This window comes from Dysidea avara, chromosome 1, assembly GCF_963678975.1.
Source record: "Dysidea avara chromosome 1, odDysAvar1.4, whole genome shotgun sequence".
Lineage (NCBI taxonomy): Eukaryota > Metazoa > Porifera > Demospongiae > Dictyoceratida > Dysideidae > Dysidea > Dysidea avara.
The window spans coordinates 723,530-739,966 of record NC_089272.1 but is presented as its reverse complement, the minus strand read 5'-3'; the positions used below and the strand labels follow the sequence as shown (position 1 = coordinate 739,966).

Sequence of the window (16,437 nt, the reverse complement as noted above, 5' to 3'; positions counted from 1 at the left end):
GTTTGTTTAATTGAATATAATTATAACACATGATATTCAAAGAAAAAGCTTGATCAGAAGTTGCATTTCAAATTATGGTTCCAGATATAAGATCACAACCCCCTCTAGTAGATCCCAGGGGCCCATACAAGGGAGTAGCACTACAATATATCCTATATCTATATCCTTGGTCAAAATTGCAAAGACAAAAGTAAAGCTGGAAATTTGCAAATGCAAGCACATTTCATAAAAACTATACCATGATTGATGCTATTATAGTATGTTCACGTTGAGCTGAATCCTGAAAAACAGCTAAAAATTAAAAGTGGATTTTTTCTCAACAGAGTTAACATTTCAGCCAACCAGATGATTATTGGTAACAGCAAAGGTGTCAACAACAAACACGTACGGTTTGGCTCCATTACAAGTTTGGGAAAGGGCTGTAATGGGCACTGTACTTATATGGCTCCCCCATAGGAAATGTATTGTGAAAATTTTGATTGACTGTAAATATTATGTCAAACATTTGAACAAAAAGATTTTGAAACATTTTTAGCGGGTCAAGCAGTACTACAAATGAGCCAAATTTCAAGATCGTGTGTAATTGCATCCATGAGTTATTAAATGTTTTTGAGGGTTCAGCTCAACGTGAACATACTATAGAATACTAACATGAGCATAAAAGTATACGTACTAGAATATGGTCAAGAGAAAGTGCATTAGCACAAGTCAAGGGATAAGGCTTATTTTTCAAGTCTGACCAGGAGTACCACACCCTTCGCATGCACTGTATCTATGCACTGGGCTCCCCTCCAGCATATATCAGACCTTCCAGTTTAATACTAGGCACTTCATCAGCCATTTTTCAGAACAGATTTGAAATCAGGAATGGCCAACCATTTCAAAAGTGACCACCAACACCCCACCCCTCGAAATGAAGTTCTAGCACAAAATGTGGACGCTTAACACTCATTGCTGCTACAATACACTCTTGACAACAACTACACTGACTTACACAATGATGTTCGTACTCGCTGTCTGTGCTTTTGTACGTGCTGTTGCAATTCTTGCCACAAAAATTGACAGTTCGATGTTTTCCGGAGTGCAGTGAGAAAGTTATTAAATCTGCGGTAGTTCCCGGACTGGACGTCTCTTGAAATGATATGTAGCAACGCACTGACCCGATTAAATCGAGTTGGATTGTTCTGAAATATATCGTCCTTTTCGCCATAATTGATAACGTAACAGGAGATCAAGGTCGGGTGGGCAATATCAATCGGGAATGTTCCGCAGATTTTCTCGCACATCATAGTTAAGGCATATTCCTGTTCACTCAACTCCGCTCCTCCTGAACTTGCCTCCATCTTGCGTTTCCGTTTACTTCCGTAAACTAAGTTGCTTATCACGTGATTGTTACAGTGATGGTCTACGGAGTACTGTACCCGTACCCGTACCCGTGGTCTACTCTTGCTTTGTTTACGCGTGTTTTCATCGCCTTTGGCAGACTCTTTACAAAATTAACTTGGCGAGTGAGTTAGTGTAGGTAGCCATAACCTGCCGCAAACGTGTGTCTGTGGAAAGTCATTTTCTGTGGAGCATACCGATACTTTCAGTTAGTCTCGCCGGCGAGACCAACTTATAGTGGTGGATTTCCATCTATTCGCCGCAATGAAGTTCGTGAATTAACTGCAAGTCTACTGAGTGAGGTGTGTTGTGATGATGGTGTTGCGAGTGGTGTTGAGCCTACTCTTCCTTTTAGATCATGAACCTCTCTGATACTCTACTACCAGCAGAGAAGGGGAAGCTGGACTTGAGGTTGTTGCTAGGGACTTTTGGGAAAAGGCAGCTTGCATTTTTGACGTTAGGATGTTTAATCCTTTTGCGCGCTCTTATTCTCGCTCCCCACTGCCAAGATGCTACCAAGTTCACTCCACTTCCCGAATCCATTCATCATATCATGCTCGACGTTTCTGTTTAAAACAGAAACGTCGAGCATGATATGATGAATGGATTCGGGAAGTGGAGAGAGCTTGCTTTTCCCCCGAGTTTTTGCAGCCACTGGAGGCATGGGACCTATAATTGCAGCTACCGTCTTTCGGAAACTTGCATCTATGTTGGCTGAGAAGTGGAATGTGAATTACAGTCGTTGTTTAGTCTAGGTTCGATGTCGGTTGTGTTTTTCTTCTGCTGTGATGTGCTTACGGGGTCATCGATTATCAACTAGTCATCTGATACCATCTATGGTCAATCTGGCCTATTCCAAGGGTCTCCTTGAGTCTGGCACCAGGGGCGGATCCAGAGTTTGGAAAGAGGGGGGCACCTTTCTGAAAAACAGTTGAAGACCAAAAAAACTTGCTGAAAACCAGTTGAAGACCAAAAAAAAAAAAAAAAAAAGTCACGACAATAATAGCTAGTTATCCTTACCAACTATATCACGTCTGTTATGTAAAATAAAATCCTATTTATAGCTTCATAGGTAAGCTACACTGCCTCATGAACATTGTGACTGCTTTATTAGAGTAACTGACTGCTCTATTAGAGTATCTCGATCTTGTATGCAATTTCTTGAAGGGGGGGGGGGGGGGGGGGCATTTGCCCCAAATGCCCCATCCTGGATCCGCCATTGGGCACCCTAGATTAATTGTTTCACTAGATGATACCCTCCAGCTGTCCAGCTCTTGACAACCAGTGCTGGAGGTGGTAGTGAAGGGCATGCAGTCCATCTAGCCCGGGGATAAAAAAAATAGATAGCCATAAAATATACTACCTACTTATGGGTTTAGCAAGAGTGTCTGAAATGAGATTGCTTCCACCCACAGTAAACAGATAAAAACAAACACTGTGTTTCTCAAACCAACCTGGGCCAGAACCATCTTTGCGAATTGGCCTCAGCGAGGACCTCGGTGGTGAGTCAAACCGTAAACCTGAGTTGGGTTTGTCCTGTCATATCATGTCACCTCTGATCTATGGTGAGACTCATGGTCAATTTTAATGAAAGACCACCTATCACCTACACCTAGCCACAATCATGTGGGGTATATATCCATTCACTGAACTGGGCTAGTGGACCCACATTAAGCTCAAACACCTTTTCCAACCATTATACCAGATACTCGAGGTTCTCTACAGGTCACTGGTATTATTGTCTTGCAGAGCGGTTGCACAAATAATTACATTAAATGTGCTTAGAAAATATGTGGCAAAAATCCATTACCACAATGCAGTAAAGTAGCTAAACAATTTTGATGAAATCATTTACTTTGTGATAAAAGCACCAAATTTTCTGAGCAAGTTGGGTAAGGTGTACTAAATATGGTGCCACATCAAAATCATATAGCCTTAAAGCATGTTTGGAAACTTGAACTAGGTTATAAGCCCAGTGGCCAGTCAAAGTGTATTCCAATCTTTTTGCAGAAATCGTACTTCAAATTTACAGGTGCAGTCAATTCACAATGCGGTAAACTAAACTTTTTAAAACATTTCTAATGGAGCCAATAGTTCAGTGTAAAAAGTACAAGCACAATCCAATAGAAAAAAAAAACATTGCACATCTATGGCTTTGTATACCTTGATCCTCCGTGCTTCTTAACATTACAAGCTAATCAACTGGATGGACACCTCCCTTGATCAGCTTTTGGATATGACCATTCCTTGCTTTGTCTGCAGATGCTAAGTTTCAGTATATTTTCTATTGAGCATTTTATGGCTTCCCTGATACACATTTTCTATAGATTTTTTTTCTCTGTCTCGACTTGGACTCCATTAAACATTCAATTTTATGCGCACATCACGTGTTTCCGCTTGAGGTGTTACAGGGACTTTCCAAAAGACTTCCCCTAAATAGATCACGTGATACTTGAATTGTCACAATGCGGTACGTGTACTTTAATAATAAGGTGTCAAGAATTGTTTGTGCGCTGCCGGCTAAAATCATGATGATCATTTGTGTGATGGTTTGACCATATGGTTTGACAGCAGTTATTGTGGGGCAAAGAATGCGAGAGGAACTGTGATAGTCAGTAGGAGTAAATCCCACCCTAGCTGTGCCTATATATAGGGGCATTAACTAGCTTTATTTTACAGCTACTGTATGTTGCTGATACATCAGGGGCACCAGAGCAAAGGTAAAAGTGGTAGCTAAGGTCCCTACTGATATAGAGGCCAGGATAGTTGCATTCACAAAGATTCCAACACTGATTGCAAGCATGGGGGGGGGGGGGGGGGGGGGCATGGTCCCCCACTTTTATGGGATACTGTTTGCCACAAGAAAAGATCGAAATACTCTAATAGAACAGTCAGGAATGGATACTCTAATAGAGCAGTCACAGCATCCAGAGAAGCAGTGTAGCAAGCTACGTATGGCGGAGAGCAGCTATTGTCAGCAGGCTGTGACCTTTTTTTTTGGTCTTCAACTTACAGTTGGCTTGGCCCCCTCACTCTTTAGCCTGCTCCACCACTCCTGTTGCAAGCTCACCTTGATGTTTATCCTTTTCTCCTCAATTCTTAAAATGTGGAACAGTTTACCAGGTACAGTTATTGAAGCAACAAATATAGATTTTAAGAAGAGAGTATTGAAACACTTCTGTATTAACCTAGCTGCTGTATAAATTTTGTGCAATTGTTTGTATCTGTGCATATAGATACTCTATTTTGGGAGGTTCACACAGTATTTGATATAAATATAAACATGCAATGATGATAAGGTGGCTTACTATTCTGCTGAATGGGCAAGGGAGTCTGCATGCATGGGGCATGTTCCCTCAGCAAAGCATAAGTACTGCACCTTTTAGTTTTAAGTTGATTGCTACATCAAGCTAGTTTGAAAGTTTGTTTAATTTCAGTGGTGATCAAGGCTGTGGTCTCATGCACTGGTTGCATATACTATACTCTGATGTCCTTTTGGGTGTGTAGTACTGTTTCCATCTCCCCAGGTCTTGATGATTGATCATGAGTCCTCCATTCCTTTCTCTGCTACTACAATCCTGAAGCTGTGACCGCAATGTTACAAATGGTTATATGAAAATAATTAATTACTTAATTATTTAAGGACTCTATAGTAAAAATAAATATTATTTTAGCTATCATTCAAGTTGTGTATCCATGCAATCTATATTATTACATTTGTTTGTTCGATATATACACCCAAGTATACTATGAGAAATGTGCATGAGGTAACTCTATAGCTAAGTTTTATTGCTGCTCATGAATTAGCTGCTGCCTTATTGCTTTACCTTCAGCCTCTACATCTTCTATAATGTGACCTAGAAAATCCACAAGCCTTCGGTAATTGTGAATCCAGCAACACAAAATAAAAGCTCCATGAACTATTTAGACACCCATAACTTGCTAATTATGCTAGCTTAGTTTTGAGCATGCATAAGGTACCTGAAGTAGGATTAATTTACTACAGATGTGAGATACTGTATTGAATGTCACAATAAAGATAAATCTACTCTAATAGAACAGTCAAAATCTAGCTGTGTAGTAACATTGAACTGTTTGATTAGACACTTGACAATTATACAAACATTTGAGCATAAGGTGTCTGAAGCATTTACCACATGCAGATATGAGATATTGTAAATACTGTAGTAAAGATAGATCTACTCTAATAGAAAAGTCAGTATAATCAAATTCATACTTCTGGTGTAATAAAACAGTCAATAGTTATCCATGTCCATGTCTTTTATAACACTGTAAAAACAGGTGCATCCCAAGATATTTTTAATTATACACTTTACTTGCTCATTTCCAAATATCAATTTGTACCAATTTGTTGTTCCCTCAGTGAGCCTATCACTGACAAAATGAGTGATATCCACCCCAAAAACACCTTTGCTGTAAAAAAAAGTGCATCCATGAAACCACAAGTACTTGTAAAACAGCTCAGTAATTGTAGAGAAAGACCTCATGAGAGTAAAAACAACTGGCAACTCAAAGAGCTGATATCTGGAGCGGCCAAGAATAAATCTTATCATACAACTAACTGCCATGCATTGGCTGTAAAATAGGTGCACCCATCAAAGTGAAAGTAACTGGCAACTGAAGCAGCAGATATCTGAAGCAGCCAAGAATGAATGTTGACATACAATCAATTGCAATTAACAAAAATTTAACATTGAACCTTTATCATTCAGCTGTGTTCTATATTCACTGTATATAGCTACATCCTAAATTAATTTCTTTTAGCTCTAATTGGCTGGTAATTTGGCCGCCTTTTTTGCTCTGTACACTATTATAAAAGGCGGCCAAATTACCAGCCAATTAGAGCTAAAAGAAATTAATTTAGGATGCAGCTATATACAGTGAATATAGAACACAGCTGAATGATAAAGGTTCAATGTTAAATTTTTGTTAATTGCAATTGATTGTATGTCAACATATATTCATTCTTGGCCACTTCAGATATCAGCTGTTTCAGTTGCCAGTTACTTTCACTTTGATGGGTGCACCTATTTTACAGCCAATGCATGGCAGTTAATTGTATGATAAGATTTATTCTTGGCCGCTCCAGATATCAGCTCTTTGAGTTGCCAGTTGTTTTTACTCTCATGAGGTCTTTCTCTACAATTACTGAGCTGTTTTACAAGTACTTGTAGTTTCATGGACGCACCTTTTTTTTTTACAGCAAAGGTGTTTTTGGGGTGGATACTATATACCAGCAACACTAAGAGCAACGGATACACCAAGGGTTATTGGAGCTAATGATAACCTTAATAAAAACACTTCTTCACCTCCTAAAGCTGCAAATAAACCTGTTCCTTTAGCAGCTCATGATCTTTCTATGTGATGCTTTATGCATAATGCTAGTTCTTTTAGGTTATCTTGAAGTTTCTCATCCATGAATCTGGAAACCTAAAGTACCACTTTCTCCACATTCCAAGCACTGTGCAAAATCTAAAGGAATTGCCAGAAAACCCTACCAGATATGCTCCTGATAATGCCTTTCTGTCACTGGTAGTGTGTGCTCTCTGATCTGTCACTGTTAGTGTGGGCTGTCTGATAGGCTTGAGCTTGATTTTTGCATCTATGTTGCTTCAGCCCAACAGTGACACTTTGCATACTGCAGTATGTGCGATACATGTATTATGGACTTTAACACTGGTAACCCAAAGTGTGACCAGTGGTGACTTTTAGGCCTGTGTCAAATATGCCAGCACAACAAAAAGCATAATAGGCTGGAGTGCATAATGCTAGCTTATTAGGTGGATATTTCAAACTATGTAGCTTAATTCCATGAAAATAGATTGATAAACCCTAATAGAGCAGTCAGTGGAATTGCAATAGAGCATTGTACATACTCTCCTTGCCCCATTTAGGCCTGAGCCTATTATGCTTTTGAAATTGCCTATTATGCTTTTGAGCATCGCTCCAGAATTTCCCCTATTATGCTCCAATTATGCCCAGTTGTGTCCCATTATGCTCCAAATATGCTCATATAAAATTGTGTCTTGACTGCTCTATTAGAGTACCAAATGCATCTGTGAACGTTCTATTAGAATATTTCATTATGCGGTGACTGTTCTATTAGAGTATATCGATCTTTACCTAATCTTTTTTTCACAACGTACAGTAGCTGTAAATCTGATTTTTACCATGTTTGCACACTATCCCATTCTGCATCATGCAAAATAGGCAGGGTTTCAGCTTCTCACATAATCAATGCACAAAAAGTTTGCCTATTATGCTGGCATTATGCTGATGCTTTTGGTTACCTATTATGCCCCAAATTATGCTGGCATAATCGGCGCAGGCCTACCTAATGGCTTCCCTGCAGGTTGCCTATATGGCAGCTGATATACTTCAGTCTATTATGATCCCTAATCAAACTTAAAATTCCTAATTACATGTACAGGAAGTTATAGAAGTAATAGCTACGCCCAACTCACTAACAATGATTATATGATCTGCAGAGTGAAAACCCGACTAGACTTTATGACTTCTTTGTTATCTGGAGGGAAAATTAATAGGCTTTTAATTTGACTGATAAAGTTTCAGCTTTAGCTATTGTAATTATAGTGATAGACAGTGGGATCAGCAAGTTACTTGATTTGTCAGTACAGTGATTATCATACAGTACGGTAGTAATGTATAATATGGATTATAAAAGTTTGGGGTTTTCTAGCCAAAGTGTCATGCCTCATATTTCCTTTCTAACAGCTTGGCAGTATTGGTCAAGAATAATCAAATCCAAAAATACCTTACATAGTAACCTCAAACCCTTCCAAAAATTTAACAGAATTTTAAAACTTTCCAATTAAATTTTAATTTACTGCAAACTGACTGGCTGGTGTACTAACTAACATGTTCCAAACTAAATAAGGAACCAAAACTTACAGTTTTGGCAATGCAAGTTTTTCTCAAAACACAGCAAAATTTCTGTGATGTATGAAAATTTACCCTTGTGTAAGAAGCATGGTTCCTACACGTGTAGGGCAATATTGTAGGAAATATTCCCACACTGTTGAATTTTGTAAGAAAGATTCCTGCACATGACATAATGTGTAGGAATAATTCCTACAAGTGTAGGAATTATTCCTATATTTGTAAGAAGATGTCTTACACTTTGTGCCATGTGTAGGAATCTTTCTTACAAAGTGTGGGAATATTTCCTACAAAATTCTCAATAAAGCACTACATGTATAGGGAACCATGCTTCCTACACAAGTGTAAAAGTTTCTTCCAGCACTTTACCTCAAAATTATAATTTATGTAAATTGGAATATGTTAACTAACTGGATTTTTTCATCTTTCAATGTTGCTATAGCCTGAAGCAAGCCTTTTAGCCAATGGTAGCAGATACTGTGCATGTGTCATGGACTTCCCTTTGTCCTCCTTTGTGTTCCAGGCTATACACTGCACATGACTGAAGTAGGTATACAGTGCTCACTATAGTATAGCTGCATTTGTACTGAAAATAGATTATAGACTATTCTGTACAAACGTACCTGCCTAATGTAGCCACCTGCTTAGTAAGGTCACCGTCTAAACTAGAAAATTTTGATTACAGAATTCAGCTTGTAATAAAAATAAATACTTTCAATTTGACCTTCAGTGCTGGTCACTGTAAAGTGTTAATAATAAGAACAAGGTCCAACAACACATCACCCACCACAGTACCACAATACTGGTGGGCAGTGTGGATAATCAACACAACCATATCCTCAAGAATGCCAACACAATAAACCACAAGTGGGTGGTATAAGATAGATAAAACCTTTTAAAGATGTAACACATGTTGAGCTTCCCATACTGCACTGCATGTATACTAACCAACAGTACATATATTTGGGAAACCCATCGTCGCGACATATTTAGACAATTTATTTATTAGACAACTATCCCTCTAGGGACCTTTTCTCTATGAATGCAGCCAACTACAGTGTGTAACCCACTTTAGTCCTTAGCTAGCTAGTTATACTGTTACAACCATGATCAGGAGCACTTTGTTCATAACAGTAACACAAGCACACTACTATCGATGGTGGTAGGTGGACGGACAATTAGTATATCAACAGAAAATAGAGCTGAGCAGGTCATATGGAGTCCAGCCTAAATACCAGCAGTGCCACTCAAAGTAAAAGAAATACACATAGAATACATCTGGACAACTGTTTGACTCATGTTCCAACTGTCCAGAGGTATTTCAAAGTGTCAGAGAATTCCCAGGGCCAGGCACAGTTCTCTAAAAATCTACACATGAAAATAGCCCAAGCAAATCAGTAGCATAGCTGTAGAGTGAATGAGTAATGTGAAAAGTCAATGCAAAGGTCAACAATTTTTACTAACATTTGGTCACATAGTTATACAGATAAGGAAGGAACAGTATGTAATAAAGTATTCCACAAGGAATGGTGAAACCTCTTATTCTATTTCACTCTATAGCAACATTGAAACATTTAAGCGTAAAGTTTATTTCAACATTGTGAATGGCAAAGTTATCGTACTAGGCTCAAGGCTAACAAAACACACAAGAAATACAATGAAATTGTTCAAGCATAACCTGTACCTCATGCTACAGCAAATTAACAGTCTTTCTCAGAAATACCACCTATCATATATGTTTATTATTTAGACCATCCATATAGACCATCCCTACATCTCTATTACTGACTCTTGAGGAAATGCATTAAACACTCATTAACACTGTATGAGCCTTCCAGTACATATTGAACTGATGGACTAAAGAAAGTTTCACAATCTTATTACTATTGGGACAAACAAAGTGTACCTCAACCTTTCAGTGTTTATGTAGGAACAATCAACTATCAGTCCACAAGTAATGAAAGTGAAAAAAACTACATGTGTATATGGTTATTAATTACGTATACCATGTAGCAGGAGTTTTCAAGGGAAACTTTAAATCAAAATGGCATTGTTTGAATATTATGAACACATAAAAGGCAAAACATTTTCCCCTCAAATTTTGGATGGTGTCAATTCGTAGATGGAAACTTTCATGGATAGTTGCCAATCCACGAAAATCACCCCTTCAAAAAATCATATGTGGTAGTAGTTGTACTAGACAGATGATCAGATGATTATGAGGTGAGCCTGAGATATGAAAATAATGTCATTGAGCATTAATTTTAGTAAATGCAAAATTAATGCACATAGAGCTTTAATTGCTATAAAGTTAGAAAGTTGATTAATGGCTACAACTGATAACTGAGTTAGTTCAACTTAAGGACAGCTGGCTGGATTGTTGCTAACAGATTTTTCTCTATAGCTCATTATTTACCCTTTTATCATACAGTATGGTAGTACTGTATAGTAGGGATCATGCAGAACTGGGCTTTTCTAGCCAAACATTATCACTCCAAAACCAGCCTCAATTTCCCTTCATGACAACTTGGCAGTATTGGTTAGGTACAGCCAGGCCCAAAAATGTCCTTCAGACCAACCCCAAACCCTTCCAAAAGTTTCTATGACATTTTAAAATTTTTCTATTCAACAAAACTTTTATGCTGACTAACTAACTAACTAACTGATGCCTCATAACTCAACATTGGATAAGGTTATGGGCTTGATTTGCTCACTGTTTCATTGTTGCTTCATCCCAGATGTACCATTTCTCCAATTGTAATACATACAATACACAGTGGCGGATCCAGGATGGGGCATTTGGGGCCAATTCCCCCCCCCCTTCAAGAAATTGCATACAAGATCGATATACTCTAATAGAGCAGTCAATTACTCTAATAAAGCAGTCACAATGTTCATGAGGCAGTGTAGCTTACCTATGAAGCTACAAATAGGATTTTATTTTACATAACAGATGTGATATAGTAGGTAAGGATAACTAGCTATTATTGTTGTGACCTTTTTTTTTTTTTTTTTTTTTTTTTTTTGGTCTTCAACTGGTTTTCAGCAAGTTTTTTTGGTCTTCAACTGTTTTTCAGAAAGGTGCCCCCCCTCTTTCGAAACTCTGGATCCGCCCCTGATACACGTATCATTTTGTTCTCCATGTGGTCCAGTTCTTTTTCACAAGATGTTGATTTGCAATCAGTGCAGCTTCCCTGTGGTTGTGTTGGCTATTATGCTTATCCACCCCTATTTTCCGTAACAACTGGATTGATTGCAGAGATGTTTCTTGTACTGTTCTTCATTTTAGTTACTAGACTGCTCTATTACAATATTTCAATGCACTTGGAGGTGAAAACTAAAGTGTTGCTGAGGTATAACGCAACAACAAAGTTAGTTAATTATACTGGGAGGTTTTGTTGAATGTATGGAAAACCCATATAGATCCACCACTGCAGAGTAAGAAAGTTGTGAAATCAAGGTGGTGAAGGCTTGAGCTTGATTGTTTCACTATTATTTATCTGCGTTGCTTCAGCCCAACAGGTAACATTTTGCATACTGCAGTATGTAAGATACATGCATCATGGACTTACCTTTATCTCTATACTGTATTTTTCACTGACAACCCAAAGTGTGACCCGCGGTGGCTTCTAGGCCTGTGTCAAATATGCCAGCACAATAAATAGCATAATAGGCTGGAATGCATAATGCTAGAATATTAGGTGGATATTTCAAACTATGGAACTTAATTCCATGAAAATAGATCGATACACCCTAACAGAGCAGTCAGTGGAAATTGTAATAGAGCACTCAAATGTTTTATACATACTGTAAATACTCTCCTTGCCCCATTATTATTTCTGTGTTACATAAATGACCTCCCAGACAAAGTAAAATCAAAAGTGAGACTGTATGGCAGATGATGTTCTACCGTACACTACAATCAATTCTTATGTTGACTGCTACAACGGGATTTAGACCATGGGCTGAAGATTGGCAGATAAAATTTAACTATGCTAAGTGTGAATTTCTAAGAATATCAAAAGAGAAACACCCTATCTTGGCTGCCTATACTATAGGTAAATGCTTCATACAAGAATTACCCTACATTAAGCATCTATAGTTATCATAGATTCTCAACTGACTTGGAATAACCATATTAAAGCAATCACTAGCAAGGCTAATACTGTTTAGAGCTTTTCACATAGAAGTCTCTCCTCCTGTCCAACCATGCATGGTTTAACTTAATTGTTGCAGAAGTTTAATAAGACCGATCTTGGAATACACATCAATAGTCATAAGCGGTATCACAACTTAAAAGAAAGTGCAAAGGTATGCGGCAAGATTCATCTGTAATGAGATAATCCAGTGTGACCAATAATATTATGTTACAGTCATTATCATTAATTACCTACACTATACCAGCGGAGAGATACAGCAAAGGTTGTCTTCTTGTATAAAACACTGCATCATGCTGTTAAAGTTCTAGTACCCAATAGTTATTTAATCCCAGTGATAAGGAGCACTCGTGGTCACCCATTCAACTAGAGACAAACATTGATTTCTACAAAATTATACTCTTTTTACCCTTCAGCAATTAGACTCTGGAATGCCCTTCCAATTCACGTGATTGATATTTAACTCCATAGATGACTTTCAAAGACACTTGTTAAGTTACACATGTAATTTTGTTTTTAGTTCAAATTGTACACTCTGTACAGAGGCCTGCACAGTAATTAATAGTAATAGTAGTAATAACATACTCCTTAGACCGATACTCTCTAATACAACAGTGAATTTGTAGTGAAATACTCTAATAGAGCATTCACTGATAATTGTAAGAAATGTTGCTAACCTAGGAGCATAATTATAATGCAAGCATAATGGGAACACTGAAGAGTATAATAGGTGGAGTTTGGTCTGAAAGCATTTTGGGCAAAATTTTGAGCATATTTGACTCAGGCCTAATAGCTTCCCTGCAGGTTACCTATACGGAAGCTGATATACTTCAGTCTTTGCTATCTATGATCCCTAAAATTCCTAATTACATGTACAGGGAGTTATACAAGTAATAGCTCCACTCAACTCTTATCAGTACTAACAATATAATGATTATATGATCTGCTGAGTGAGAACCCAACTAGATTTTTATGACCTCTTTGTTATCTAGAGGGAAAATTAATAGGCTGCTAATTTGACTGCTAAAGTTTCAGCTTTAGCTGTTGTAGTTATAGTGATAGACAGTGGAATCATCAAGTTACTTGATTTGTACAGATATCATTATACAGTACAATAGTACTGTATAATAGAGATCATGAAGGTTTGGGTTTTTCTAGCCAAAATGTCCTACCTCATATTTCCTTTTTAAGGTTACGGGATACTGTAAACCCCACATGTACACTATCAATCATTTTTCATGATTAGGGCTTTGATTTTTTTAATGCTTTGTTATCAAATATTTATGCATTCTTGACTTCTCATTAATCGACATGGAATTCAAATGTTGTTATGGAAACATGAGTTGTCCCTATGCCAATTAGTGAAAACTATGAACCAAAAATCAGACCAATGAAGAAACATGAGAACTTACTAACAATTCTAAGACTTGAAGAACATCACTTGTGAGGGACTGACAAGAGGATTTGTGAATAATGTGTATAGTTGCTGAAATATGACTACAATATGGCTTAAAGCAAGACACTGTGGTCACAAAATTAATTTTTAAATTGATATCACAAGCACTAGAAACATTATTTCTAACAAATGGCTCCGTCAGGACCTAGACAAGAAGCCAAACTAGTAGTCTGAAATGTTAACAACTTGTTTGACAGTCCTGATTTTTGGTTCGGGAAAATATCGCCATTAGTCAGCAAAACTACGCATGCGCTTACAGGTGCGCCAGTTGCTAAGTGTGTTGTTTCTATGTTATCTTGTACTATTACGTGTGTTTCCTTGTACCTTGTACCTGTCCAAACCCTTCCAAAAATTTAATGGAATTTTAAAACTTTCTAATTAAATTTTTACTGCAAACTGACTACTAACTAGCTAACTAACTGAATTTCTTCATCTTTCAATGTTGTTATAGCCTGAGACAAGCCTTTTGGCCAATGGTAGCAGATACAGTACATGTGTCATGGACTTCCCTTTGTCCTCCTTTGTGTTCCAGGCTATACACTACACATGACTGAAGTAGGTATACAATGCTCACTAGTATACCTGCATGTTTGCTTGCATTTGTACTGAAAATAAACTACAAGTATACTTATGTATTTAATTGATCATAACTCACAAGTGTAACAAGCTATGGTATGTTCATTGCATTCACAACAAACTGACTACATAACCAAGGTATAGCTCCACTCAAGCTTACATACAAACTAGAAGGTTATTCAATGTTGACAAGAAAGTTACAGTTTATTGTAACATGTACCACTTTCACCTCAGATCAAAGGAAAGCCAGTGCATATATATCACATATCACACTAACTCAAAATGTTAATGAGATATACGCACTGCTACCAGTGCATATATCTTGTTAAGACAGAGCATATATCTTGTTAAGGCAGTGCGTATATCTTGTTAAGGCAGTGCGTATATCTTGTTAAGGCAGTGCGTATATCTTGTTAAGGCAGTGCGTATATCTTGTTAAGGCAGTGCGTATATCTTGTTAAGGCAGTGCGTATATCTTGTTAAGGCAGTGCGTATATCTTGTTAAGGCAGTGCGTATATCTTGTTAAGGCAGTGCGTATATCTTGTTAAGGCAGTGCGTATATCTTGTTAAGGCAGTGCGTATATCTTGTTAAGGCAGTGCGTATATCTTGTTAAGGCAGTGCGTATATCTTGTTAAGGCAGTGCGTATATCTTGTTAAGGCAGAGCGTATATCTTGTTAAGGCAGTGCGTATATCTTGTTAAGGCAGTGCGTATATCTTGTTAAGGCAGTGCGTATATCTTGTTAAGGCAGTGCGTATATCTTGTTAAGGCAGTGCGTATATCTTGTTAAGGCAGTGTATATATCTTGTTAAGGCAGTGCGTATATCTCATTACACACTGCCTTGACGAGATATACGCACTGCATATCACCAGTGCGTATATCTCATTAACTTGAGACATTGTACATCTAATAGGAGTGCACACTATATCCAGAAATCATCAGATTTCTTTGATGTTATACTGTTATCCTCTTCTCTTATATAGGGAATCAAGCAAGCTGTGATTGTGGGATTGAATTCTGACAAACAACCTGTGATTGTGGGATTCAATTTTAATACATTAGCAGTAGTTTGTTTTTTACTTTTGTAAATGTAGCAATTAAAGTAACATAATTAACACTAGTCTCTTAAAATTGCTATATTAGCAATAATAAAATCAAACTACTGTTTGATGTATTAAAATTGAATCCCACAATCACAGTTTATTTGGCAAACTTCAATCACAGCTTACTTGGTTCCTTATATAAGAGAAAGGTATAGCAACTAAAGATTTTGCCAATTAGGTGAGTCTACATGCTAAAGTAGGACATATTAGTTATACCATGGGCACTCATGCTTTGCCTGTATATACGCACTCGCACTCGGGCCTGTGTCCCTCGTACTTGTGCATATATATATCAGGCAAAGCACTCATGCCCGTGGTATAGCTATTACATACATACGTATATAAACAAACACCTAATCTCAGGTTTGCTTAGTGGCAAAAATGTAACAAAAATAGTATTACTTTTCATGAGGCAAATATAGTGGCATTGTAAGTTGAGTCTTGTTTCATTATTTATTAATATATACATAAAATTATTACAGCATTTTATCCTACATATTTTAATGTGCATTATTGCAAAGCAGAATAAAAAAGGAAACTAATTGAGTTCTTTCTCAGTGGGTCACATATTATATATCATCTTACCACTCCAAGTTGACAGTTACCATCTTCCACTTTGTCTACATCAATTTTCACCATTTTACATGATAAAGATCATGATGTTTCTTATTCCTTTTTGCTGCTGTGATTATCTGTCCAACAACTTTTTTAGGTATATACCAAATAAAATGTGAGTATGTGGACAAGAACAAGAAAACGGATGAGCAGCATATTTTTCAATATTTAAAGATGTGCATAAAACATGTTTTAACTGTAAGTATTCTTCTACAGTAAGAGAT

General features: G+C 37.4%; 1 protein-coding gene across 4 annotated transcripts in view; it reads right to left on the bottom strand.

The window, feature by feature from the left end:
* The window catches only part of LOC136252134 (uncharacterized), a 122,689-nt gene extending 121,330 nt beyond the window's left edge, over positions 1-1,359 (bottom strand). For all 4 annotated transcript variants that reach the window (XM_066044525.1, XM_066044539.1, XM_066044531.1 and 1 more), the window contains exon 1: positions 995-1,359. In XM_066044525.1, coding sequence (XP_065900597.1) covers positions 995-1,343 — 349 coding nt within the window. In that variant the 5' untranslated portion in view covers positions 1,344-1,359. The remainder of the gene's footprint in view (positions 1-994) is intronic.
* Between the last annotated feature and the right edge of the window lie 15,078 nt (positions 1,360-16,437).